The following is a 26,041-nucleotide window of genomic DNA, read 5'->3' as shown; positions in this document are numbered from 1 at the left end:
ATGACAGAGCTGTTTCGACCTGCATGTCCTTCTTGATAGCTTTATTCTCTCCCCTAAGCTGTTCAATAGTTAGATTTGTTGTACAAATAGTAGATTTGTTCAGGGTAAGTATAATAAGTGAATGCTTAGCTTACAGAGAGTGACCTCGAGACAGTCAGTTCTTGCGCCCGTCATTGAATGTCACTGTGCATTTCAGGTAGCCCTGGTTTACCCCAACAATGATCCCGTCATGTTTATGGTGGCTTTTTATGGATGTCTTCTGGCAGAAGTGATTCCAGTGCCTATAGAGGTACCTCTTAGCAGAAAGGTAACATTGCTACATTTAAGAGCATTGTATCCTGATGGGATGGTGGGTAGCAAGTTCATGGATCAGTTGAGCTGATCACAGCGTTGGAAATCTTTTAACCATTTTCTGACTCTGTTGGCACATTCTAAAAACAGGAGAATTACAGAAATATATTTATTGGTAAATGTCACTCAAGTAACATTTTCAACTAATAAAAAGCTTTATAGTACTATATCACTTCAAGATTACAGGGCATGGGCTAGGTGGTGGCACACATGTGACAGTGCCCAAACACTTAGATTCAAGCCCCTGGTCCTCCTCTGCAGGGCTACAGAGTCAATCTCTCTCTTTCTCTCTCCCTCCCTCTCTCCCTCTCTCCTGTCTTTCCCTGTCAAGTTATCTCTCTACCCAGTAAAGAAATGAAGTGTATTTTTTTTTAATCACGGGGCAGACTTGACTTGTCAACATGTATAAGCAGTACCACTCCTGCTTCAGCAACTACAGACACTGCAGTTCACAGCTGATGAAGCCTGTTTTAGTCAAGAAGTTTTCTTTGACTGTATCTTGCAATCTAGGGTTTCCGTGAGTCAGTTGGTGCAAAGATGCCACATCACTGCTCTGGAATACAGGATTTTACTTGAACAGCCTGTCAGCTCCACTGTGAGGAAGCATGCATAGCACATTTCCAAAGCTCGACCAGATGACTTCTCTGTGAGCTGGCTGACCTGATTCCTCATGTAGTTTATAACTGAGATGATGGTAAAGACAAAGATGGTAGAAACTGTAGACTTACTTTTTTTTTTCCCTGAAAACAATAAAAGATAAATTGGTAGCATCCCTAAAACTCTTGATTTGATGGAATATCATATTTTTTTCTGATTGGTCAGAAATCATAGGATTATTGTTAAATTGTCTGGTAGACAAAAAGATTCATTATGTTTTTGTGGTTTCATAATGATACTTTAAATGATAATATCGGGAGTCGGGCGGTAGCGCAGCAGGTTAAGCACAGGTGGCGCAAAGCATAAGGACCGGCATAAGGATCCTCGTTTGAACCCCCGTCTTCCCACCTGCAGAGGGGTCACTTCACAGGCAGTGAAGCAGGTCTGTAGATGTCTTATCTTTCTCCCCCCCCCCGTCTTCCCCTCCTCTCTCCATTTCTCTCTGTCCTATCCAGTAACAACAACAATAATAACTACAACAATAAAACAAGGGCAGCAAAAGGGAATAAATAAATTTTTAATGTTTTTTTATTGTTGTTATTATTGTTGTTGTTATCGATGTCGTTGTTGGATAGGACATAGAGAAATGAAGAGAAGAGGGGAAGACAGAGGGGGAGAGAAAGATAGACACCTGCAGACCTGCTTCACCACCTGTGACGCAACTCCCCTGCAGGTGGGGAGCCTTACACAGGTCCTTGCGCTTCATGCCACATGCGCTTAACCGGCTGTGCTACTGCCCGACTCCCATAAATAAATATTCTTTAAAAATTATAATATCAGCAGTGTTTTAATGACAGTTCTCTAGACTCTGTTTTGTTATTATTGCTGCTGTTGTTGTAAGGTTTAAAGCTATCTCCCTTAAAAATAAAGCAATAAGGAACATATAGATTTGAGTATGATCTTTCACTGTGAATTTGAACACTTAGTATTCATTTACAATGCCTGTCTTGTTCTCACCTCTTGCTTTACTTTTGGATTTGAGGCTGGAACTAGAGTAAAACAACTTAACTGTGTTCACATTTATTCCATTTGCCTGAAGCTCCCTCCACCCCGCTCCAAAAGAGCATTGCTAACTTTTAAATAAAGTGGTTTCATTTGGTTGACAGTTCATCATGATCATTGTTAGGTTAACAAAAGGCTCTATTTTATCACTAGGATGTATTTGTATTGTAGTACCTAAGTGGAGGAGCATATTGTCACAAGATTTTCACTATTGCCAGATAGTGGTGGGGTTCCGTGGATGTTCTCACGCAAGTGCCAGAATATCGCTAAGTGTTAGATTGTGGGCCTGGTCTGCTCACTTTGGCTCCCCGTCATGCTCATTATCTTCTCTCCATAGGATGCTGGAGGGCAGCAGATTGGCTTCTTGCTAGGAAGTTGTGGGATTGCCTTAGCTCTTACCAGTGAAGTTTGTCTAAAAGGACTGCCAAAAACCCAGAATGGAGAAATTGTACAATTTAAAGGTTAGTAGTATTTGTGCCTGAATTACCAGTTAGAGGTTAAATATGTTTTTATTTACCCATAGCTAACTACTATACATATGTGTTCTTATTGGACTCACAGTGTTATAGACACTGTTATTATCCCCGTTTTACAGGTGAAGAGACGGAGACATGGAGAAGTTAAGTAAACTGTCCAAAGTCACAGCTAATAAATGCAGAGCAGTGATTTGAACTCACTTCTGTTTGGGTCCATACTCTTAACCTCTCGGGTGATGGTTGAGAAAAATCTCACACTCTACTCAGTCCCTAAAGCTCCATGTAGAAACAGGATAGGTCACCAGCCATAGTGGACTTACAGTGCCACATGTACCTGCCAGGTATTGAAGTAATGTCAAAGCCTGCACTAGTATGTGGAACAGTTATCCTTTCAAAAGAAAGTAGTGCCGATTTATCCCCGAAAGCCAGGAAAAGTACAGGGATTTTACTGTTTGTAAAATGATATTGATTTGGTCTCTTGGTATTTAAAATAACCAATTCAATGTGAACTTCTTCCCTTTGCCCTAGGCAATTCAATTTTTATTTTGGGTTTGATTTAGGTTGGCCCCGGCTCAAATGGGTTGTAACAGATTCCAAATACCTTTCAAAGCCACCGAAAGACTGGCAGCCTCACATCTCACCTGCTGGTACGGAACCAGCATACATCGAGGTAAATCCTGAGAAGGGACGTGCATTCTGGCTTCTGCTTTGGCTTTGGCTGTTATCTTATACAATTTAAAACTAACTCTCAGACTTAACTGCTAGAGGATTCTCCTGTTCTTATTACATTTCCATCTTTTGCCTTTTAAAATGCCTTCAATGGATTTTCTATTGTAGTTATTTTTAACAACTATACAACCAAGAAAAAGAAAGTACCCCATGCCATGTCGGAAAAGTTGAGATGCATACAATGGTTTAATTGAGAAACTGTTGGGCTCGGAAGGTAGCCTACCCGATGTCATGCATGTGGCCCAGTGCTGATGACAAGCTTATAGCTTTCCGAGAACTTCCCTCAACAGAAGAGAGCGGGCAGTTGTGAAAAGTGATGTGATGATGTTGAATGTGAGGATTATTTTTCAAAGGTGTAGGAGATCTGAGTGTGTGTAAGTGAGAGACAAGTAAATAGGCGGTTAAAACACCAAATTTTGCAATCAACTCTGAATCCATTTCATCTCTCAGTGACAGTGATTCACTCCTTCAACCTCCTTAAAACTGCTTCCAGGGTATTTCCTCTCAGCTCTCCTTCCTCAGAGACCACTACTCTTACCTTCTTTCTTGGTTCTTCCTCAGAGGTGCCTTCCTGTGGAGTCTTTGTTTTATTCTCTGGCCTCATGTCCATCTTCATCCCTAGGTTCCTGCTGTTCTGGCATCTCTCACCTGTGACATTAAAGTCTCCTGTGGCTCATAGGGGGACTGACTGTTGTTCTCTTTCTGTCAGCAGAGCAGTGATAAGAATAAAATCTGTTAAAAGGTTTACCTGGTTTGCTTGGGGGTGAGAAGGGAAACAGGAAGGCCAGCTTTTATGATTATGCAGGTAAGCTCCAGGCCATGGTCATGGCAGTAGAGACAAGTGCTTGGAGTTGAGGAGTCAGTAAGGAAGTAGCATCGGCAGTTCTTTACGCTGGTCCTTGCGCTTTGTGCCATGTGGGCTTAGCCTGCTGCGCTACTGCCCGACTCCCACATAGGCAGTTCTTATCCACTGCTCCCCCTCCCAGGTCACACTCGGCAGTTCTTAGTGACTGACTCTGATGAGAGGTCAAGAGCAAGAAGAAACAAATGACAAGTTGGTCTTATATTGAAGGCCAGTGCCTTGATGCAGTTGGCGAATTAAGTTGGCAGCATCCTTTACTTGACAAAAATGCAGCAAGCAGAATTTTCATGGCAGAAGAATGACAAAGAATAGTTTCGGGTATATCTGGCGTCATAGGACTCTGGTTGTCCAAGGAAACACTCGAGTCTAGGAATGTGGCCATGTGGAGAGAAGCCTGTATTGAAGATAGAGAAGGGGAGTCACCAGGACACAGTGCCTGGTGGAATAAACTGAAAGAAAAAGAGGGAGGAGAACTTTCAGGTCATGCTAACTTTTAAAAAGTGGCAGAGAGGGAGTTGGGCGGTAGTGCAGCAGGTTAAGCGCACGTGGCACAAAGCACAAGGACCAGCGTAAGGATCCTGCTTCGAGCCCCTGGCTCCCTACCTGCAGGGGAGTTGCTTCACAAGCCATGAAGCAGGTCTGCAGGTGTCTGTCTTTCTCTCCTCCTCTCTGTCTTCCCCATCTCTCTCCATTCCTCTCTGTCCTATCCATAACAACAACAGTAATAACTACAACAATAAAATGAAGAACAACAAAAGGGAATAAATAAATAAATATTTTTTAAAAAAGTGGCAGAGAGAATTCATAGAGTGTTGAGCCCAGGTGGTGGTGTACCCGGCTGAGTGCACATGTTACAGTGATCAAAGACCCTGGTTCAAGCCCTGGTCCCCACCTCCAAGGGAAAGCAGAAAAAGAGAGAGAGAGAGAGAGTTAATAGTATTAAGAAAAAGAGGTGCCAAACATTGCAGAAAGACTTAGTGAGAGAAAGCGTACACCATACTTGATTTGACAGAGACTGCTCTCAGTGGAAGCCGCTTGAGCGGAGAGTGAGGTAAAGGCGCTGTCGTAGCTGAGTGCTCTGTGGGCACATCCTAGCTGTGCCTGGGTCTCCCCCTCCCAGATGGTGAGATTTCTGATAGAGACTGCATCTTACATGCCTTACATACATTTGAGACTGTGCTTCTATCAGCTCAGCTCAAGTCACGTATTTATTTGAGGTCCTGTAACAGACACTTCACAGAAGGACTAATTAAACGCTTAATCCTAAGTCTTTTCACACATGCTTTGGATGAACTTTGTCATTCCCCATTTTTCTGCTTGCATGTGCAGGGCTGGAGACCCAAGTGCAGAGCCTAAGAACTCATGTGAAACTTAACTATTAACACGGCTTCTCTGGGTTTGGGTTTGGGTTTGGGTTTGGGATCCTGATTTGTCACTTGAAATAACCATTTTATTGTGTTTCTTATATTTTTATTTTTTTGTGTGTGTGTTTTCCTAGTATAAAACAAGCAAAGAAGGGAGTGTAATGGGAGTCACAGTGTCCCGACTTGCAATGTTGTCTCACTGCCAAGCTCTGTCCCAGGCCTGCAATTACTCTGAAGGTCAGACTCCCCCCATGACTGCCCTCATTGTGAGTCCCCGATGCATGAGACCTAGCAGAGTGCTCAGTGAGTGGGTTCCACTTAATGACCAAATTGAGAGTGAAATTTCATGACACATTCTTGGCTTGTATGTGCTTTCTTCTTTTTTTCACAAATATGCTTTAATTTAAAGGAACTAAAACTCTGAGCAAACCAAGTATGTAAAACATGATTTCTCGAGTACAGAATTAGAGTCCTAATTACAACCATGTGTTTCTCATCTGTAAAATGCTAGCCAGCTCCATCTCCCCATGTGTATAGACCTATCATCAGCTGTACATTTGGATTTTGTGTCCAAAAGATTTACCTACCGAGAAGCAGAGGTCCAAGCACATGAGCATTTTCTGCCTTGTTGAACTTTGGGTGTTTTGATAGATATTATATATTAACTATTTGCCTTAGAACAGAATTCTCTTTTTTAATATCACCTTTTAAAAAAGATTTATTTATTTATTCATGAGAAAGATAGAAGGAGAGAGAAAAAGAGCCAGCCATTCACTCTGGTACTGAACTTGGGACCTCATACTTAAAAGAGTCCAGTGCTTTTTAAAAATATTTATTTATTTATTTATTTATTTTTACCAGAGCTCAGCTCTGGTTTATGGTGGTGTGGGGGATTGAACCTGAGCCTTTAGAGCCTCAGACATGAGAGTCTCTTTGCATAACCATCATGCTATCTACCCTGCGCTTACTTTACTTTTTTTTCATAGGCTGAAGCTGACATGTTTATATTCATATTTTATAGAGTAGCATTTTTTACCTGATAAAAATATTTATACAAAGGAAGCAATCAAAGTGTCAACAAATTGATGAAATTATAATACTTTGATTTCGTGAGCATTTAAGTATACCCTAGTGCATTGGAACTTATGTTCTTGAGTGGTCTGGGAGATGGCTCAGTGGATAAAGCACTGAACTCTTCAAGCATGAGGTCCTGAGTTCAATCCCCAGCAGCATATGTACCAGGATGATATCTGGTTCTTTCTCTCTCCTCCTGTCTTTCTCATTAATAAGCAAAATTTTAAAAAAGAACTTAATGTTCTTGAATATCAAAGATGTGGAGAAATTATTTCAGTGGTGACAAATAGCAGCGTGTGACTGCTTATACACACAGACACACACACACATATGCACACTCTAAGTTTTTTCTCTAGTAAGTGTGATTTCACACGTGTTTCTCAAATGTTCAGTTTCTTGTATAATTAAAAAGGAAAGAAAAGATCCTGCCTCAGAAGACAGTGCCAAAGTTTTCAACTTATCGCCTGCTTGCTGACCATTTCATGCTATGATTATTCCCCTAACCAATTTGAGGAGACTCAAAAGTTTTTAGGCATAATTAGAAGACTCAGAGATTCTAATGATCTCTTTGAAAGAACCAGATCAGTTGCTTAATAAGGCAAATACCGTGATTTTGCTTCTTGACGCTAAAGAGAGTTTCCTTGTGTGTGTGCGTCTCTTTTCTAGGGGAAACAGTGGTGAACGTTCTAGACTTTAAGAAGGACGCAGGCCTGTGGCACGGCATGTTTTCGGTAAGGTGCTTAGAATAAACGGTGCTTATGGCTCAGATCAGAATGCACACTATGTCACAGGGCCATCTTGTAGTGCTTGTTTGAAATCTGAAATTCTTAAAGAACAGTAACTATTTCCAGAGGAGTTTGCTTTTGTAAATACTAGTGGTGATTTTTCAAAGAGAGAATGTGATTCTGTTTCTTTTTTCTTTTTTTTTTTTTTAATATTTATTTTATTTATTTATTCCCTTTTGTCGCCCTTGTTGTTTTATTATTGTAGTTATTATTGTTGTTGTCATTGTTGGATAGGACAGAGAGAAATGGAGAGAGGAGGGGAAGACAGAGAGGAGGAGAGAAAGATAGACACCTGCAGACCTGCTTCACCGCCTGTGAAGCGACTCCCCTGCAGGTGGGGAGCCGGGGTTCGAACCGGGATCCTTATGCCGGTCCTTGTGCTTTGCGCCACCTGCGCTTAACCCGCTGCGCTACAGCCCGACTCCCGATTCTGTTTCTTATTTTTTCCTCATTGTGTAGTTGGTTATAGCCTTTACAGAATTGTGTGGGAGAATGTAAGATTAAAATGTTGAAAAACATCTGCTGTCAAACTGTTCTTAAGAGTCTGTGAGGTGGGTTATCATGGGAGCAGGGCCACAGAATTGTGGTGAGTGTGGTGTGGAGTGATATCCCTGTGATCTTACCTATAAACCATAGTTAGATCACTTAAAGTATTTGAAAAAGTAAGTCAGTAGGCTAAAAACTGAAATAGAAGATACAAATAACTGGGGGGAAATATGCTACATTGACTCAAAGTATAAAAGAATCTATAAATAACTGTATATTTACATATTGTATTTTTATTGACACCAGGGTTATTACCAGGAGTTGGGGCCTGCATGATGAATCTACCACTCCCAGCAACCATTTTTAATTAATTAAATGATTACATTTTATAGAGATAGAAATTGAGAGGGAGAAAGACACCTGCAGCGCTGCTTCACTGCTCATGAAACACACACACACACACACACACACACGACCAGGGCTTGAATCCATGTCCTTCTTCATGGCAGCATGTGCATTCTGCTGGGTACACCATTCTGCCCCATTTTATTTATGATTTTCAAGATACCTGGGTTTACTTCTATTCTAGTAAAAGGGTCTAACAGATATGCATAGATCTTGGCAACTGTGGCTAATAATACTTAACTTTTCATTTGTTGGATTCCAGCAACATGTCGACCAAAACAGCTAGTCTCCCCATAACCCATTGTTAAGTAAATCTTGGAAAGAAAAGCATCTTCAAGAGTAATAGTTCAGCTTCATTACACGTGGCAGAAATGAGGAAAAGTAGAAAAAGCATCATGGGGAGGATCCCTTTTCACTCAGGACCTCTCAAATTATGAAAAGCCTTATATTCCTTCCTAGCTCTTTCCTTAGCCCCCTTCCATGTCCAAGTCATTCCACTTGTCACCTGTGTTACCTGAGATAGAGCAGAGACGTCATAGCACTGCTCCACTGTCAGTCAGGCACCCCCTGCACTCACACTGTCAGGTGTTGACCATGGCAGATGAATTATCTCCTTCCTCCTTTCTTTTATCAGAGAGTTTAAAAGCCCTGTGGGGAGTTAGAGGTAGGATTATGTGTGGGAGTTACTCAGTTTTGCTTCTCTCATATCCAAAAGTTTGTCACCAGAGTTAGAAACTTGGGAGTGGGAGGGGAAAAGAGAGAGGTTCACAATGATTTCTCAGTTGCTGGGCTACTAAGGTGGTGAGCAGAATGGCCATTCGGTGTGCCGAGACTCTGTGACTCTGCCAGGCAGAGAATGGAGAACTCCTGGGTTTGTTTGGTTTGGATGGCAGGAGAGACAGTGAATTTCATGATCCCTTCAGCTCGCTAAAATACCTAGCAGGCCTGGGCAAGACCTCCTGTGTACAAGGAACTGTACTTTCCCCATTTGTGATGCCCACTCTCCTGTGGCAGGCCGAGAGCATGATGGAAGGTAGACTGGGCTGATGGGCAGTTTAACAGTATCTCTTAAATATAAAAGCATACATCATCTGACCCAGTGTGCTGCCTTTCTGTATCTGCCCTTGTGAGCACGTGTGTTTCTTCCCAGGGAGTTAGGTTCAAATATGTTCCTTGAAACATTGCAATAGCAGAGGAATTGCTAATAGTAGGGAACTGCCTGAATAAAGTGTGATGGAGTCACACTGTGGATTAATGTAGCAGTTCACAAAGATTTCTGTCCCATTTCTTGTGTTGATGTGGACAAACTTAGCTACAAAACAACTGGAGCATTTTTTTAAATTAAAATATTTATTAATTTATTCCCTTTTGTTGCCCTTGTTTTATCATTGTAGTTATTATCATTGTTATTGATGTTGTTGTTGTTAGATAGGACAGAGAGAAATGGAGAGAGGAGGGGAAGACAGAGACGGGGAGAGAAAGATAGACACCTGCAGACCTGCTTCACCGCTTGTGAAGCGACTCCCCTGCAGGTGGGAAGCCAGGGGCTCGAACCGGTATCTTTACGCCGGTCCTTGGCCTTTGTGCTACATGCGCTTAACCCGCTGCACTACCTACCGCTCAACTCCCAACTTGAGCATTTTTTTAGATACATACATAATATGATGCATTTCATGTTAAAAAAAAAAACCTTTATTATGTCTGTGGGAACAAATGTACATGGAAATTCATGGACAAAGAACTGGAAGTAGAAACGCCAGGCTCCTAATGGTGGTTATCTGACAAGGAGAGGAGGCAGCCAGGCCTGTGCGTAGGTAGGAGAGAAAACTTCAGCTTTTTATTTTTAATTTTTAAAATTATTTTATTGGATAGAGACCGCCAGATATCAAGATGGTAGGGGAAGACAGAGAGACAGCTGCAGCCCTGCTTCACCACATGCAAAGCTATCTCTCTGCAGGTGGTGACCAGGCACTTGAACCTGGGTCCTTGCACATAGTAATGTGTGCTATATGCTAGGTGTGCTACCACCTAGCCCCAAACTTGAGTGCTAGTTGTATGATTAAAATCATTAACAAAATCTCTGTTCAGTTTTTAAAATGCTAACTATCCTTTAAGTACTGATGGCACTTTTCTCTGTCTTTGCTTTTTCAGAATGTAATGAATAAGATGCATACAATTAGCGTGCCTTATTCTGTCATGAAGACTTGTCCTCTCTCTTGGGTCCAAAGAGTACATGCTCACAAAGGTACTTATACAGACTCTCTGAGCTTCCATTGTGTAACTGGTTTCAACTAAGATTTCAGGTTCAGAGACATAATCTGTGCCTGGGTGATGTGTAAAATTAGGTGTGTGTGTGTTTCATCTCATCGGACATTCTTTCTTAAGAAGTAAGATGGCTTTGCCTGAAGCCAGGCCCCGGGTCAGATGTATTGGGTGCTACAGCACTGAAAGCTTTCTTGCTCCAGTTATGTGGCCTATGCAGGCATCACAGGGAGCAAAATAGTCACATGTCCATGAAGCACTTGCTTCCTTGGTATCCCTGGAACAATGGCTTTGCAACCTGTGAATTTTCTGTAAGGGGACGTTCTGCCCCCCAATAAGTGAAGATCTTTTTACAATGGTGTCATTAAATTCAGCATGCGTGCGTGCGCTAACCGTATCCCTTCTGGACTTAAAGCCAAGGTAGCTTTAGTGAAGTGCCGAGACTTGCACTGGGCCATGATGGCACATCGGGACCAAAGAGACGTGAGCTTGAGTTCCCTGCGGATGCTGATTGTGACTGATGGAGCTAACCCCTGTGAGTATGGCCACAGTGCGGCTCTGAGAGCAGCCTTTCTTTTCTTTTCCTTTTTTTCTTTCTTTCTTTTCCTAAAGTTTTATTGAAGTGGCATTGGTTTTCAAGGCTGTATGTTTGGGATTATACTTTGTTTTGGAAGGCTGAATTATTTGCCCTCTTACGAATTAAAAAAAAAAAGTTTGATTTGTTTGTTTTAGATAGAGGCTGAGAGAGAAAGAAACAGCAAAGCTTTTTTCAATGTGGTGGGAATTGGGCTTGAACCTGGGTCGCACACATAGCCAAGCTACTCATTATTCACGTGAAGTTATTTGCTGACACTCCCTCTTTCATTTTTATTTTTTAAAAAAGTAATATTGCATTCCCTCTTTCTATAAACCATTAAAATATCAGTATTGAGGGCTGGAAGACAGTTCATCCAGTTGAGTTCATCCCCTGACTTGTGTGAGGCCTTGTGTCGGTGCCCTGACAGCACCCGGGAGCACCACATCGATGGCACTGGGGAAAGTTTATGAGTGGCGGAGCAGTGCTGAGGCCTTTCTTCTCTTCCTGTCTTGTCTCATCTCTCCCCCACCCCCCATAAGTGAAAAAAATTGGGCCTAAGAAGTCACTTAGGGGCAGGAGTGGATAGCATGACATAATGGTTATGCAAAGAGACACTCATGCCTGAGGCTCCAAAGCCCCAGGTTCAGTCCCCTGCACGACCATAAACCAGAGCTGATCAGTGATCTGGTTAAAAAGAAAAAGAAAGGAAAAAAAAAAAAAAAGACAATTTGTAGTTTTGCACATGCTTCGGAAGCCTTGGGTTCTTGCCTGGTACTGAATATTACCAAAAAAAAAAAAAAAATTTTTTTTTTTTAATACAGAGATACAGTTCACACACCATAAAATTTACCCATTTAAAATATACTGGGGGCTGGGGAGATAGCATGATGCTTATGCAAAATGACTGTCATTCCTGAGATTCAGAGGCTCCCAATCAAGTTTACTAGGGCCAGGAGATAGCTCACCTAGTAAGATATGTGCCTTGGTATGAACATAACCAGAGCTCAGACAGTAAGCACTAAGGGAAGCTTTGATGCTATGACCTCTCTCTCTCTCTCTCTCTCTCTCTCTCTCTCCCTCTCTCTCTCTTTCTCTGTTTCTGAAATTAAATGAATGAGAAAGTTGGCCCAGGAGCATCGAAGCCATACCTGCTTATGCTGTTGAAAGAGTTCCGTGTGTTCACAGTTATGCAACCCTCACCAAGATCCAAGTGTAGAACATAATCATCCCAAAGAGAAACTCCCACCCATTAACAGTCACTCCCCGTCGTTGCCACACACACACACACACTGCGTAGTAACCCCAGGATCCAAGTGTAGAACATAATCATCCCAAAGAGAAACCCCCATCCATTAACAGTCGCTCTCCGTCGTCGCCCCCCCACACACACACACTGCGTAGTAACCTCAGGATCCAAGTGTAGAACATAACCATCCCAAAGAGAAACCCCCATCCATTAACAGTCACTCTCCGTTGTCCCCCCACACACACATACTGCGTAGTAACCCCAGGCAGCCGCTCACTTGCTCGCCTCTTCACCTGTTCATTGCCACTGCCTGGACTGATGGTGGGAGGAACCTTGTTCTAACTTGTAACTTCATGTGAGTTGTGTCACTTACCTTTCCTGAACAGGATGGTATTTGCTTGTCCTGGTAGTAAATCACCCGCCTCCCAGGCACACTAAAATGTTTGTATGGAGTTAATAACGTGCAATGAGAGTTCTCATGTCAAACAAGTATGTCAGCTCTCCAGCCTTAACCATTTTCCTGTAGTGATGAGAACTAGGATTTCAGCTCTCATGATGACCTGTCCCAACTCTGTAGGGTCTGTGTCCTCCTGTGATGCCTTCCTGAGTCTGTTCCAAAGCCATGGACTGAAACCTGAGGCCATCTGTCCATGTGCTACTTCTGCGGAAGCCATGACTGTCGCAATCCGAAGGTACTGTTTAGAACACCAGTCCTCTTTGTGCGTGTTACAGCTTTGATCAAACGTGTAGCATTTACCAGCCAGGAGCAGCAGGAAAGCTTTGGACTCTCAAGCATTTACCAGCTGACAGTAAGAGGTGCTGATTTTCTGCTTCTTAAGCCTCAAAGTGAAAATGACTGAAAAGCAGTTTGAAGCATCTCACTTTTATTTTTCTACTTTTGCCCTAATTGTACCTGATAAACTGAGATTTTAATCATTCTCATTTAATAGTTGTGACTACTTCTGCTGCGTTGTGTTGTGTTGCCACTGTGATTACTTACGCTACAAATGGGCCATTCTCGATTGGAGATAAAGTATGGAAAGAATGTGTTTAGCATACCAAAAAGCAATATATTCCAGTTAAGATTCTTTCATTTTATTTATTTCTTATGAGATAGAGGAGAGAGAGAGAGAGAGATGCCACAGTACCACATGCAGTCTGAGGATAGAACTGTGAGCCTCAGACAAGTAGCAAGTCTGACACAGTCCAGTTGAACTGTTTCCCCTGCCAAACCAGTCTATTTCTTTTTTTAAAAATAAGATTTACGAGAGGGGAGAACCAGAGAATCACTCTGACACATGCAATTCTGGGATTCAAACCTGAGACCTCATGCTTGAGAATCCAACACCTTATCCACTGTGCCCTCTCTCAGGCCACACTGTTATATTCTTCTTTTAAAATATATACATATATTTGAAATATTTATTTATTTACTTATTTGTTGCATAGAGACAGAGAGAAGTTGAGAGGGACAGACAGGGAGACATTTGCAGACTTGCTTCATCTTCCCCCTGCATGTGGGGGCTAAGGGCTTGAACCCGGGTCCTTGTGCTCTGTAATGTATGTGCTTAACCAGGTGCGCCACTGCCTGTCCCCGCCAATATGTTAACAGCTGATTAAAATATGCTCCCCCACACTTTGTACATACAAACACGACTACTTGGCGTGCTTTTGGCAGAGTAGCGTGAGGATTTGTTTGTGTACGGTAGCCAGAGGAAAGGTGCTTACCTGTATAGGTATGCTTTTGGTAGCACTTAGTTTGTCAACTTTGATAAATTAATTTTGTTTCTAGGCCTGGCGTCCCAGGAGCTCCTTTGCCAGGAAGAGCCATCCTCTCAATGAACGGATTGAGTTATGGGGTAATACGGGTCAACACTGAAGATAAAAATTCAGCACTGACGGTTCAGGATGTGGGTCATGTAATGCCTGGAGGTGAGTTCTCGGGAGTTTAATAAGGATTCGTCATTAGAGTTAGTAGAGCAGGATCAAATATGAGATCCAAAAAAAGACTTGCAGTCCAAAATTCAGTACTTTGCCACTTAATTTCTCAAAGCCTCTCTAATACATAGGTGTTCTGAACTATCTAGCATGGCACTGTTGTGTGAATTAGTTGTGAATGCTAATTCAGTTGTCCACTTGGAAATTTAAGTGAAATACCAAACCCCTGGGGCTAGCAGAAAAACTGGAAGGCATTGCTTCCATGAGTGCTAAAAGTTTGATCTTCCTGGAGGAAAGTCAATTTAACCTGTTTCTTTGGATTTTGCAGCAACTTTTAATATGTGCTTGTCTCTAAAAGATTCAGTCTGGTTGTGTGTCTGTGTACACACCAGGACTTTGTATCTGTCCACATATCCCAAGAGACTCCTTTCCCCTTTCTCTCTTTTAAATTTAACATAGAGAGGCCCGATGGTGGCACACCTGGTTGAGAGCACGTTACGATGTGCAAGGCCTAGGTTCAAGCCCCCAGTCCCCACCTGCAGGGGGAAAGCTTCACAAATGGTGACGCAATGCTGCAGACATCTCTCTGTCTCTTTCCCTCTCTGTCTTCCCCTTCCTCTCAATTTCTGGCTATCTCTATCCAATAAATAAATAAAGATTAAAACAGTAATAAGTAAATTTAAGATAGAGACAAAGAGGAGAGACACCACAGCACCTGACCTATGTGAACTCTACTGGTTAAGTTCTAGCCTGTCCCCTGTCATGTACACTTTGCTTCCTGAATTTTAAAAATTACTTAAGGTTGGGGCCGGGCGGTAGCACAGTGGGTTAAGCGCACATGGAGCGAAGCACAAGGACCCGTGTAAGGATCCCGGTTTGAGCCCCTGGCTCCCCACCTGCAGGGGATTCACTTCACAGGTGGTGAAGCAGGTCTGCAGGTGTCTGTCTTTCTCTCTCCCTCTCTGTCTTCCCCTCTGCTCTTGATTTCTGTGTCCTATTCAACAACAGTGACAGCAATAACAACAACAAGGGCAACAAAAGGGGAAAAGTAGCCTCCAGGAGCGGTGGATGTGTAGTGCAGGCACCGAGCCCCAGCAATAACCCTGGAGGCCATATATATATAATTTAAGATCCAGAGAGATAGCTCTCTAGGTAGGGCATGGCAGCACATGGGAAGCCACAGCACTAGGGGAAGTTCTAGTATTGTGGCATTTCTCTGAGTGCCTCACTCTGTCTCTGTCTAAATGGAGGGGGGAAAGTTGACCCTAAAGTGTTGATCACGCATGTGTAAGGCCCCAGCTCTACACTAAAAAAATAGTTCCAAAGAGTATTTATCATCAGGTCTGACGGTTTTAAATCTGCCTCTATCTTCAGGTCTGTTTTTAATGTTTCTGATTTGTATTCTTGTTTTTTAAACTTTACTTGTATTACCCAGAGGGAGGGGAGGAGGGACAGAGAGAGGAGGGCGGGGCAGAGATTGAACTAGAGCATCACTCTAGCCGTGCAACACCAGGGGTCAGTCAGTACTTCACGCTTGAGAGTCCAACAGCTCACCCACTGCACCACCTACTGGACTGCTCTGCTCGTTACTCCAAATGCAGCTCAGTATATATAAAGCTTGCCTGAGTGTGGGGGTCCAGAGATAGCTCACCTGGTAGAGCGCACACTTTCCATGCTCAAGGACCTGGGTTTGCGCCTCTGGCTAACAAACAGGACTATGCAAAGGGGACACTTCAGAGCTTGGAGTGGTGCCATGGTGTCTCTGCTTTCTCTCTCCCTCCCTTTATATGGGAGAGCACGGGGCAGAGTTTGTTGGGACTAGTGGTAGAATCGCATAGCTGTGGAGCTCTGGCACCTCAGCTCCCAAAAACAGCAGCAGCAGCAGCAGCAAACCACCTTTCTGAGTTCACAGGAATGACAGCAATATCTTGCAAAGACTTTGCAGGCTCTGTGTCCCTGACTGTCCTTCCTGTTACTAGGGATGATGTGCATCGTGAAGCTGGATGGACCGCCCCAGCTCTGCAGAACAGATGAGATCGGAGAGATCTGTGTCAGCTCCAGAACAGGAGGCATGCTGTACTTTGGGCTTGCTGGTGTGACCAAAAACACCTTTGAGGTACTCAACAGTGAGGCTTTTCAGGGGAAGTGTTGGGAGGGTGTCACAGGTGCAGGTGAGCTGGCTGAGAACTTAGCAAACAGCAGCAACTGAGGGCAGGCCTTTTCCAGGTAGGCTGCTGGCTCGCTTTCTGATCTCGAGTAAGTTGCCTTGCTTCTATGTGCTCCACTTCCCTTCTCTTTAAAATATGAAGAGTCCTAATTCCTTCCTCATAGTATTGTTAGGAGAGCTTAAAGAGTGAATGTTGTAAAGGACTTAGAGTAGCACCTGATTCATGGCCAAGGAGATACTGTGGTTAAAGTTTTGGGTGCTCAAGCACGCGACCCCAGTTTCCATCCCCAGCATCCCCTGTGCCAGAGTGATGGTCTCTCTGGTTCTCTTTTTCTCTGTACTCCTATCTCATCAATAAAATTAAATCATCTTAAAAATGAAGTTTTGGGGGCTGGAGAGACATTATAGTGGCTATGCAAAAAACTTCCATGCTCGAGGCACTGAGGTCCCAGCACCACCAAAGGCCCAAGCTGAGCAGTTTGCTGGTTTTGTAGTGCTGGCACCGAGCCACAGTGATAACCCTGGAGGAGGAATAATAATAATAATAATAATAATAATATCGTAGTGGGTTGGGTTGTGGTGTGCCTGGTTGAGTGTGTATGTACAAGGACCCGGGTCCAAGCTCTCAGTGTCCACCTGCAAAGGGGAAAGCTTTATTAGCAGTGAGGCAGTGCTGCAGGTGTCTCTCTTCTCCCTCCCTTTCTACTTCCCACATCTTTCTCCATTTCTGTCTCTATAAAAATAAATAAAGAAAGAAAGAAAGAAAGGGAAGGAAAGAAAGAATAAAACTGATTGCTTTAAAATTTTTATGTATTTTGATAACCTACATTTTTTTCATTGTATACTCTTACATTAACAGAATTCATAATCAGTGTTTGAAGATCTGACCATCCTCTGTTGTATTTCTGATGAAGGCAATGCCTGGTTAGCATTCTCAGATTTACTAACTAGGTTCTCACTTGGGAAGAAATTTTTGCTTCCATCCTCATAGTTCTGATTATGTCCTGCCTGATCAGGCCAAGCGCTGTGCTCCTGTAGGAAGCCTCTTACATGCCCTGTCTCTTATAAGCGTTGTGCTCCTGTAGGAAGCCTCTTACATGCCCTTAATTTTTATCCTAAACCTGTGAATGATGTTGGAAATTCCATTTTGTCACCACAAGATCTGAGGTTTTAGATAAGTCTAGGTAACTTGCCCAAAGTCAGCACCAGAAATTGACTTAGTCTGACTCCAAGAGCCATGTCACCCTGTCGCCCACGTGACGGTCTGTTACAGAGCTACTGTGCAAAGGCAGCTAAGCCAACTTGGTGTGTGTGAAAAATAAATACTGGGTAAAAGTGCAAGTTCAGATCTTTGAATGTTAAGGTAGGCGTATAAAACGTCCAGAGAAATCAACAACGATTTGTCAATATTTGTTATCTCTCTTTAAAGGTGGTATCTATTCATTTGTTTATTGATTTTTGCAATTGAGCAAATGGCTGAACTGGTAGAGCATCAGACTTTCATTGCTTGAGGTTCTTGGTTTGATTCCTGGTATGACATGTGCTGGTGCTGTGCTCTGGCTTGTCATTCTTTCTCCTGACCTGCTGATTTACTTATTAGTCACTGGGGCCTCTGAACCAATGTGCCTGCTTTTTTCCCATTTTGTTAGGGGATGGGAAACAGGGACAGAGTGAGAGAGACACCTGTAGCACTGCTCAATTGCTTGTGAATCTGTCTACACCCCCACACACACACCCGTGCCCTGCAGGTCAGGAGCAGGGGCTTGAACCCAGGTCTTTGTGTGTGGTAATGTGCTGTCTATCAGTGAGCCACTACTTGACCCCTTTCTGTGATATATTTTATTATTGGGGCAGGGGAGAAACTGTAGTACTACCTTGGCACATATGATGCCAGGAGAGACTGTAGCACTACCTTGGCACATGTGATGCCAGGCTGAAACTCAGGAGCTCATGTATCCATTGCACCACCTCCTGGACTGGATAGTTATTATCTCTTCAGGGGCTGGAGTTACTGTATTGCTACTCATTTTAGTTTTTCAACAGGTAAGCTTGTGTTACTATTGTGATTTTATTTTTTATGGACTGTTTAGAAATTTGACTTTTTAAGGAAAAGCAAGCAATTTACATTTTCTTCCTTTATCTTCCAGGTGATTCCGGTGAATTCTACAGGCTCTCCTGTTGGGGACGTACCATTCATTCGGTCAGGGCTACTGGGGTTCGTGGGGCCAGTAAGTGATGTTTCCCTGTTTGTTGTACCAACTTGATACTACAAATATTTGAACTTTAACTAACTCACAGACTAGAATAAGTTTCATAATTTTTGGGGGGGCGGGGAGAAGAGGGGGACAAGAAGGTGGTGCCAGGGTTTAAACCCAGGGCCTCATACATGCAAGGTATGTGCTCTTATCACTGAGCTGTATTCCCATGAGTTACTGTGAATTCATGTTTACTACTTCTGTGACCCAAGTCCATTTGACTCCTTCCAACTAATACATCGTTTTTATCTCCAGATCTCTTTCCGTGAATTAATGTTTCTATGTCTAATCTTGGCAGATTGAACTAACTTTCCTCTTAAAACTTTAATGCTGTCATTCTCCCATCACAGCTGTTAATCTAGCAGACTGGAGAAGGCATAGTAGATAAGGCATCGATCACTCTTAAACATGAGGTCCTGAGTTTGAATCCCAGCGTTGCATGTGCATGCCACCTTTCTTTTAGTTAATAATAGTGTTAATCAAATAGTAATTGTTTTCATTCAGAGAAAAGCAGATTCTCTGAATAAAAACAGATCGCTCTTCCCCCCCCCCCCCCAGCAAATGGTACTTACAGGCACTGAGTGTGCTGAGATAATTGGGACACAGACAGGCTGTTCTCAAAGAGCTCAGTTATCTTGAAGAGCCAACAATGCAGGCAGTGAGCCAGATCATGACGGGCTTTGTATGGTATAATGGGAAGTTTGAATTTTATTTGTAGTAGGCAGCCATTATCATAGTTAGTTAGCTTCCTCCATCACCAGTTGCCCACTAACCCTCTCTTTCCTCTACTTAACAGCTTAAGTTATGTAAGAAGAGATGTGGTTTCATTTTATTTTATTTCTTCCCTGCTATTATTGTGGGAAGGAGAAAGGGCATACCTTTAAATAAGAGTACCACTTTATCGAGACTGTGATCCAGATAGACTGTTACCACTCAGCACCCAGCAGTCCTCAAAGACGCATCTTCTCTTAGCTCATCTCTCCTTGGGGGTTCAGGACGGAGCTCTGGTCATCACTTCTGCATTCCAGAAAACAGGACAAGGGAAAGAGGGCAGTAGTACACAGTATTTTTTTGAAGCTGCTATGCAAACATTCCACTTAAATCTCTTTGGCCTGAGCAAGTCACAATCCCACCTACTACTTCAAGAAAGGCTAAAATGTCATCTTGATTCAGGCCATCTATGCTCAACTCTGTTACAGTGAGCGAAGTGAAGAATGAGGTTTGGAAGGTGGGCAGTGACTTCCACCACATTTTTTGGGTTGTTTTTGAAGATGGCTGGTTCTCTTCTCTTTTCTCAGTTCTGCAAGTAGCATTAAAATAATAATAATAATAATAATAATAATAATAATAATGGAGTCGGGCTGTAGGGCAGCGGGTTAAGTGCAGGTGGCGCAAAGTGCAAGGACAGGCTTAAGGATCCTGGTTCGAGCCCCGGCTCCCCACCTGCAGGGGAGTCGCTTCACAGGCGGTGAAGCAGGTCTGCAGGTGTCTATCTTTCTCTCCCTCTCTCTGTCTTCCCCTCCTCTCTCCATTTCTCTCTGTCCTATCCAACAACAACGACAACAACAATAATAACTACAACAATAAAACTATAAGGGCAACAAAAGGGAATAAATAAATAAATAAATACAAAATTAAAAAAAATATAGCACCCAGAGAAATTGAGAGGGAAGGAAAAAGTGAGGAGAGAGAGCGACACCTGTAGCACTGCTTCAGCACTTGTTTTTGTTTTTTGTTTTCTTTGCCTCCATGATTATCATTGGGGCTCAGTGCCTACACTATGAATCCACTGCTCCTGGAGGCTATTTTTCCCATTTTGTCGCCCTTGTTTTATTGTTGTAGCTATTATTGTTGTCATCGTTGTTGGACAGGACAGAGAGAAATGGAGAGAGGAGGAGAAGACAGAGAGGGGGAGAGAAAGATAGACACCTGCAGACCTGCTTCACTACTTGTGAAAGCGACTCCCCCCTACAGGTAGGGGGCCAGGATCCTTAAGTCCGTCCTTGTGCTTTGCGCCATGTGCACTTAACCCACTGCGCTACCGCCGAGCCCCCTGCTTCAGCACTTGTGAGGTTTCCTTTCTGTAGGTGTGGATCAGGGGTTTGAACCTGGGTTCTTGTGCATGGCAATGTGTGCTCAACCAGCAGCACTACTGCCCAGCACCTCTGCCAGTAACATCATGAGGCTAGAATGGATTCCTTACTCATTGTCCAGACAATACACACAGCTTTACACTCATTAACTCAAGGAGGAGCTTTCACAGGGGATGGCTGTTACATCATTTAATACATGCCAGAGGTCCAAGAAGCTTCAGAATCCTGTAATGAATGCAGAATGGTAAATTACTGCAAATGAATGTGGAAGAATTATTGGCAAGTATTACTCATACAGTGATGTTTTAGAGTGTTGACTGCATAGTGTCCTGTGGCACAGTGAGCTTGGAAATGAGAGGCTGCGACAGTGTTCCTGAGACCTTTCTTCTCCTTCCCTTTTCTTCTTTCACACCACTACGCCGTCCGTGGAGTCGTCCTTGTATTTCTGATTCTGTTCTCTAATGTGATGCTGGGGTTGGCACCCCGGGTCTCAACACATATGGTCCACTTAGTATCACTGAGCCACCTCCCTGCATTCTTATACCTTTCTTTGTTTAATCTTGGCAGATTGAACTTATTTTACCCGTAGAAGTCTGAAGCTGTCATTCTCACATTAAAAAAATTTAGGGAGTTCGGCGGTAGTGCAGCAGGTTAAAGGCACATGGTACAAAGTGCATGGACCAGCGTAAGGATCCTGGTTCGAGCCCCCGGCTCCCCACCTGCAGGGGAGTCGCTTCACAGGTGGTGAAGCAGGTCTGCAGGTGTCTATCTTTCTCTCCTCTCTGCCTTTCCCTCCTCTCTCCATTTCTCTCTGTCCTGTCCAACAATGACGGCGTCAATAACAACAACAATAACTATGACAATACAAAACAAGGGCAACAAAAGGGAAAATAAATAAATGAATAAAAAAATTTTTTTTAAAAAATTTTAATCTTGGGGCCAGGCAGGGGTGCACCTGGTTAAGTGCTCACATTACAGTGTGCAAGGACCCAGGTTCAAGCCCCCAGTCCCCACCTGCAGGGGAAAGCTTTGTGAGTGGTGAAGCAGGGCTGCAGCTGTCTCCTGTCTCCCTCTCTATTTTCACCTCCCCTTTCAGTTTCTCTCTTTATCCAATAATAAATAAAAATATTAATGTTTTTTTTAATCTTGTAGCCTGGATGTGATGCATTAGCTAAGGCTGGACTCTCAAGCATGAGGTCCTGAGTTCAATCCTCAGCATTACATGTAGCAGAGTAATGCTCTAGTTCTTCCTCTTCACCATAAATGTATAAATAAATTTTTAAAATGTTTAATCTCTGCCTAATTCCTCTGTTGAATGGATTGGCATAGTTCTCAGTATCCATTCTCATGAACAGACACAGAATGGGAACTAAAGGAACTAATACATAATTACGTCTGGGAAAATAAGGGTTTTTTACAGTTTTCTTTTATATACATGTATTTATTTATTTTTATCCTTTTGTTGCCCTTGGGAAAATGTGTAGAGTTTGAGTTGCTTTCTTCTTCTTCTTCTTCTTCTTCTTCTTCTTCTTCTTCTTCTTCTTCTTCTTCTTCTTCTTCTTCTTCTCTCTCTCTCTCTCTCTTTTTTTTTTAAGAGTGACAGAGAGCGCTGTGTGGTAGTGCAGTGCTATTTAAGCGCATGTGGTGCAAAGCACAAGGACCAGAGTAAGGATCCCAGTTCAAACCCCCGGCTCCCCACCTGCAGGGGAGTCGCTTCACAGGTGGTGAAGCAGGTCTGCAGGTGTCTGTCTTTCTCTCCCCTTCTCTGTCTTCCCCTCCTCTCTCCATTTCTCTCTGTCCTATCCAACAACAACAACAACAGCAATGGCAGCAATAACAACAACAAGGGCAACAAAATGGGAAAATGGCCTCCAGGAGCAGTGGACTCATAGTGCAGGCACTGAGCCCCAGTGATAACCCTGGAGGCAAATAAATATATAAATAATTTTAAAAAGTCTAAAAAAGAGCGACAGAGAGAAACCTGAGGCCAAATTATGGCTAAAATCTGGGCTTACACACACAGACACACACACACACACACACACAGAGACACACACAGACACACACACAGAGACACACAGAGAGACACATACGCACATGCGCACGCACGCGCGCACACAACAAAGCCTATTTACTATCTTATAAAATTCCTCCATAAAGAGCCTTCCTGTATGCTGTCAACCCCATTAACTATAAGATGACACAGATTTTGATGATTTGTGAGAACCCAGGATGTGACACACTTTATTAGAACTCATAAACTGTAGCATTTCTTTTTCTTGTATCTTTGATGAGATCTGTTTCAAAGCAACAAGTAAAATGTCTTTTTTCCTGGTTAAATCATGCCATTCAACATAGGTTTTTGTCACCTTTCAGGGCAGCTTGGTGTTCGTGGTTGGAAAAATGGATGGGCTGCTGATGGTTAGTGGTCGAAGACATAATGCTGATGACATTGTTGCCACTGGGTTGGCTGTGGAATCAATAAAGACTGTATACAGAGGCAGGTGAGTAGTACACAGTTCAAAAGTTAGCACTTCCAGCAGAATCTAAGTATACTTTTACAGGGTGCTTTAAGTTGTATCAGCAGATTCTTTTTTTAAGAAATTGAATTATTTTGCTTAAGCATAACAGAAAGGGACTTTTCGTATTTATTTACTCGTTTGTTTATTTATTTATTTATTTATTTATTTATTTATTATGGTGGAACCAGAACCTTGGAATTTCACTGCTTCTAGGGCTACTTTTTCATTGAACTGGGACAGGAGGAGGGAGAGCAAGAAAAAAGATGCCATAGGACTTAGCTTCCTCTGCCACCATAGCGCCCTCTCTGGGTGTTGGTATTTGAATCTGGACTTTTTTTTTTTTGCACAGAAAGGCATGTGCTCTATCTAGCGAACTGTCTTTCCGACCCAGAATGTTTATTTATCTTGTCTGGGTCTATCAATGTCTGGGCTTTGTTTGTTTGTTTGTTTGTTTGTTTTACCAGAGCACTGCTCAGCTTTGGCTTATGATGGTGCAGGGGATTGAATTTGGGACTTTGAAGCCTCAGGCATGAGATTCTCTTTGCATAACTATTATGCTATCTACCCCTAGCCTCAATGTCTGGTTTTAAAAGGAGTTAGAAATGGCCCTTTCCTATATTTTAGTTTGTAGTTGTTACTGTTTTTTGAATCCTGAGAATTAAGGAGGATTCTAAAACACTAAAAGACATGCCATTTAAACGGAATGAGGCAGGCCTACCATACAGTAGTCGGAATTTGACCTCTTAAGAGTGATCTCTCTTAACCAGCTCTAGCTAAATTCTTACACTATTTTAACACAGAAATTGACAAAAATGCCTAAGTAGCAGTTTCAAACTTCATGAGTGAAGTCAATTAAATATTCTTTTCCCCCTTGCTTTCTAATACAAAAATTTTATACATATTGAGCAGCTGATGTCCTATTTTACAAATATGTATATATATACCAAAAGCATCTTTTTTTAAAAAAAAATTTTATTAATGAGAAAGGAGAGAGGGAAAGAACCAGACATCACTCTGGTACATGTGCTGCCAGGGACTGAACTCAGGACCTCATGCTTGAGAGTCCAGTGTTTTATCCACTGCGCCACCTCCTGGACCACTACCAAAAGCATCTTATTATGCCTTTAAAGTTAAAAAATAAAAGCCCTCACTTCATTTTCTAAAGTTTAATTTTATGTATTATGTGTGACAAAGAGTTTCACATGAGAAAGAGAAAAACAAGCCTAAGCACTATTCTAGCACATTCTGTGGTTGGGTTGAATTAGTAACTTCAGGCATGCAAGTTTGATTATAGATGTCTTTAAAAAACTTTACTTATATGGCGAAGAGTAGATAGCATAATGGTTATGCAAACAGACTCTCATGCCTAAGACTCCAAAGTCCCAGCTTCAATCCCCCGAACCACCATAAGCCAGAGCTGAACAGTGTTCTGGTAAAAAAAAAAAAAAAAAAGTTTACTTATTGGATAGAGACAGAGAAATCAAGAGGGAATCAGAAAGTGAGAGGAAGGAAGAAAGACACATACAGCATGGCTTCACTGCTCATGAGGCTTCCCCCTGCCAGTGGGGGCTGGGGGCTTGAACTCGGGTACTTGAGCATTATTATATGGGTGTTCTACCAGGGGTATCAGATTATTTATTTATTGGATAGAAACAGCCAGAAATTGAGAGGGAAGGGAGTGATAGAGATGGAGAGACACTTGCAACACTGCTTCACCTTTCGCAAAGCTTTCCCCCTGCAGGTGGGGACCAGCTCTTTCACATTTTTATAAAAAGGTTTGCTTATTCACTAGTGAGAGAGGGATGGGGAAGAGAACCAGAGAAATCACTGCGGCGATGCAATGTCAGGGATTAACTCAGGACCCCATGCCTGAGAACCCAATACTTCACCCACGGCACCACCTCCCAGGCACTAAATTTCTTTAAAAAGAGCAAGAAAAATTAATGGAATCAGTAGGGAGCCATTTCCTGAGTCATGCAGTGTTCCTCTAATGTCGTGGCTTTCTGTGACATGTAAAGTCCCTGGGGCACCAGGCCATCTATCTTTGGCTACAGTTACATCCTCAGTCCACAACAAAGTACCCGACACACAATAGGTGGTCACCAAGTGTGAGTATGGACAAAAGGAAGGCGGGCAGAGAAATCCCCCGTCTCCCGGCATATTCAGCTCTGCAGAGACTGTCATTCCATGTTTTCATTCCACATATATGGGGCGGATGCCAACTGTGTGCTGTGACCCTACGTGATCAGAGTGTGGCAGTGAGCAGGCCGACCTTCTGCCCTGGGAAGCTCACATTCTGACCGGGAGAAACAGACAGTAACCACTCAGGGAAATAAGTAACGTGGGAGGTGGCGATCAGAGCTCTGCAGGGCAGACACGCAGGGAGGACCTGCCAGCTGATGTAGGGTGGTCTGGGGATGCCTCACTAGTCAGGGGACATATGAGCGGAGACCTCACTCAGAACAAGGCCCATCCCCTCCCCAGGCTTGCCAGGTCCTCGGTGACTGTCCCGGCCTGGGTCTGACCTCTCCCCACCACTCTCTGCTTCACCACTCTGCTCCAGGCACACTGGCCTTCTTGCTGTTCCTCAAACCTGCCAAGCTCGTTCCTACCTCAGAACCTTTTCGCTTTCCGTTCCTTCTGCCCGGAAACCTCTTCCTCCAGATCTTCGCATGGCTCGCGTCCTCACTTCATTCAGGTCTCTGCTCCAGTGTCCACTCCTCAGGGAGGCGCTCCCCAACCACCCTGCCCTCATAGTCTCCCCCCGCACACCGCTCCACCGCCTCGCCC

General features: G+C 43.1%; 1 protein-coding gene across 4 annotated transcripts in view; it reads left to right on the top strand.

Moving 5' to 3' along the window:
* The window catches only part of DIP2B (disco interacting protein 2 homolog B), a 252,104-nt gene that overhangs the window by 186,162 nt on the left and 39,901 nt on the right, over nt 1–26,041 (top strand). For all 4 annotated transcript variants that reach the window (XM_060195371.1, XM_060195370.1, XM_060195368.1 and 1 more), the window contains 12 exons: nt 197–307; nt 2,348–2,471; nt 3,047–3,156; nt 5,576–5,678; nt 7,182–7,246; nt 10,343–10,436; nt 10,869–10,988; nt 12,854–12,968; nt 14,069–14,208; nt 16,194–16,330; nt 18,529–18,609; nt 23,106–23,233. In XM_060195371.1, the coding sequence (XP_060051354.1) occupies nt 197–307; nt 2,348–2,471; nt 3,047–3,156; nt 5,576–5,678; nt 7,182–7,246; nt 10,343–10,436; nt 10,869–10,988; nt 12,854–12,968; nt 14,069–14,208; nt 16,194–16,330; nt 18,529–18,609; nt 23,106–23,233 (1,328 nt within the window). The remainder of the gene's footprint in view (nt 1–196; nt 308–2,347; nt 2,472–3,046; nt 3,157–5,575; nt 5,679–7,181; nt 7,247–10,342; nt 10,437–10,868; nt 10,989–12,853; nt 12,969–14,068; nt 14,209–16,193; nt 16,331–18,528; nt 18,610–23,105; nt 23,234–26,041) is intronic.

Source organism: Erinaceus europaeus, chromosome 7, assembly GCF_950295315.1.
Source record: "Erinaceus europaeus chromosome 7, mEriEur2.1, whole genome shotgun sequence".
Taxonomy (NCBI): domain Eukaryota; kingdom Metazoa; phylum Chordata; class Mammalia; order Eulipotyphla; family Erinaceidae; genus Erinaceus; species Erinaceus europaeus.
Note: the sequence above shows the minus strand (reverse complement) of the source record. Positions and strands in the feature narration are given on the sequence as shown.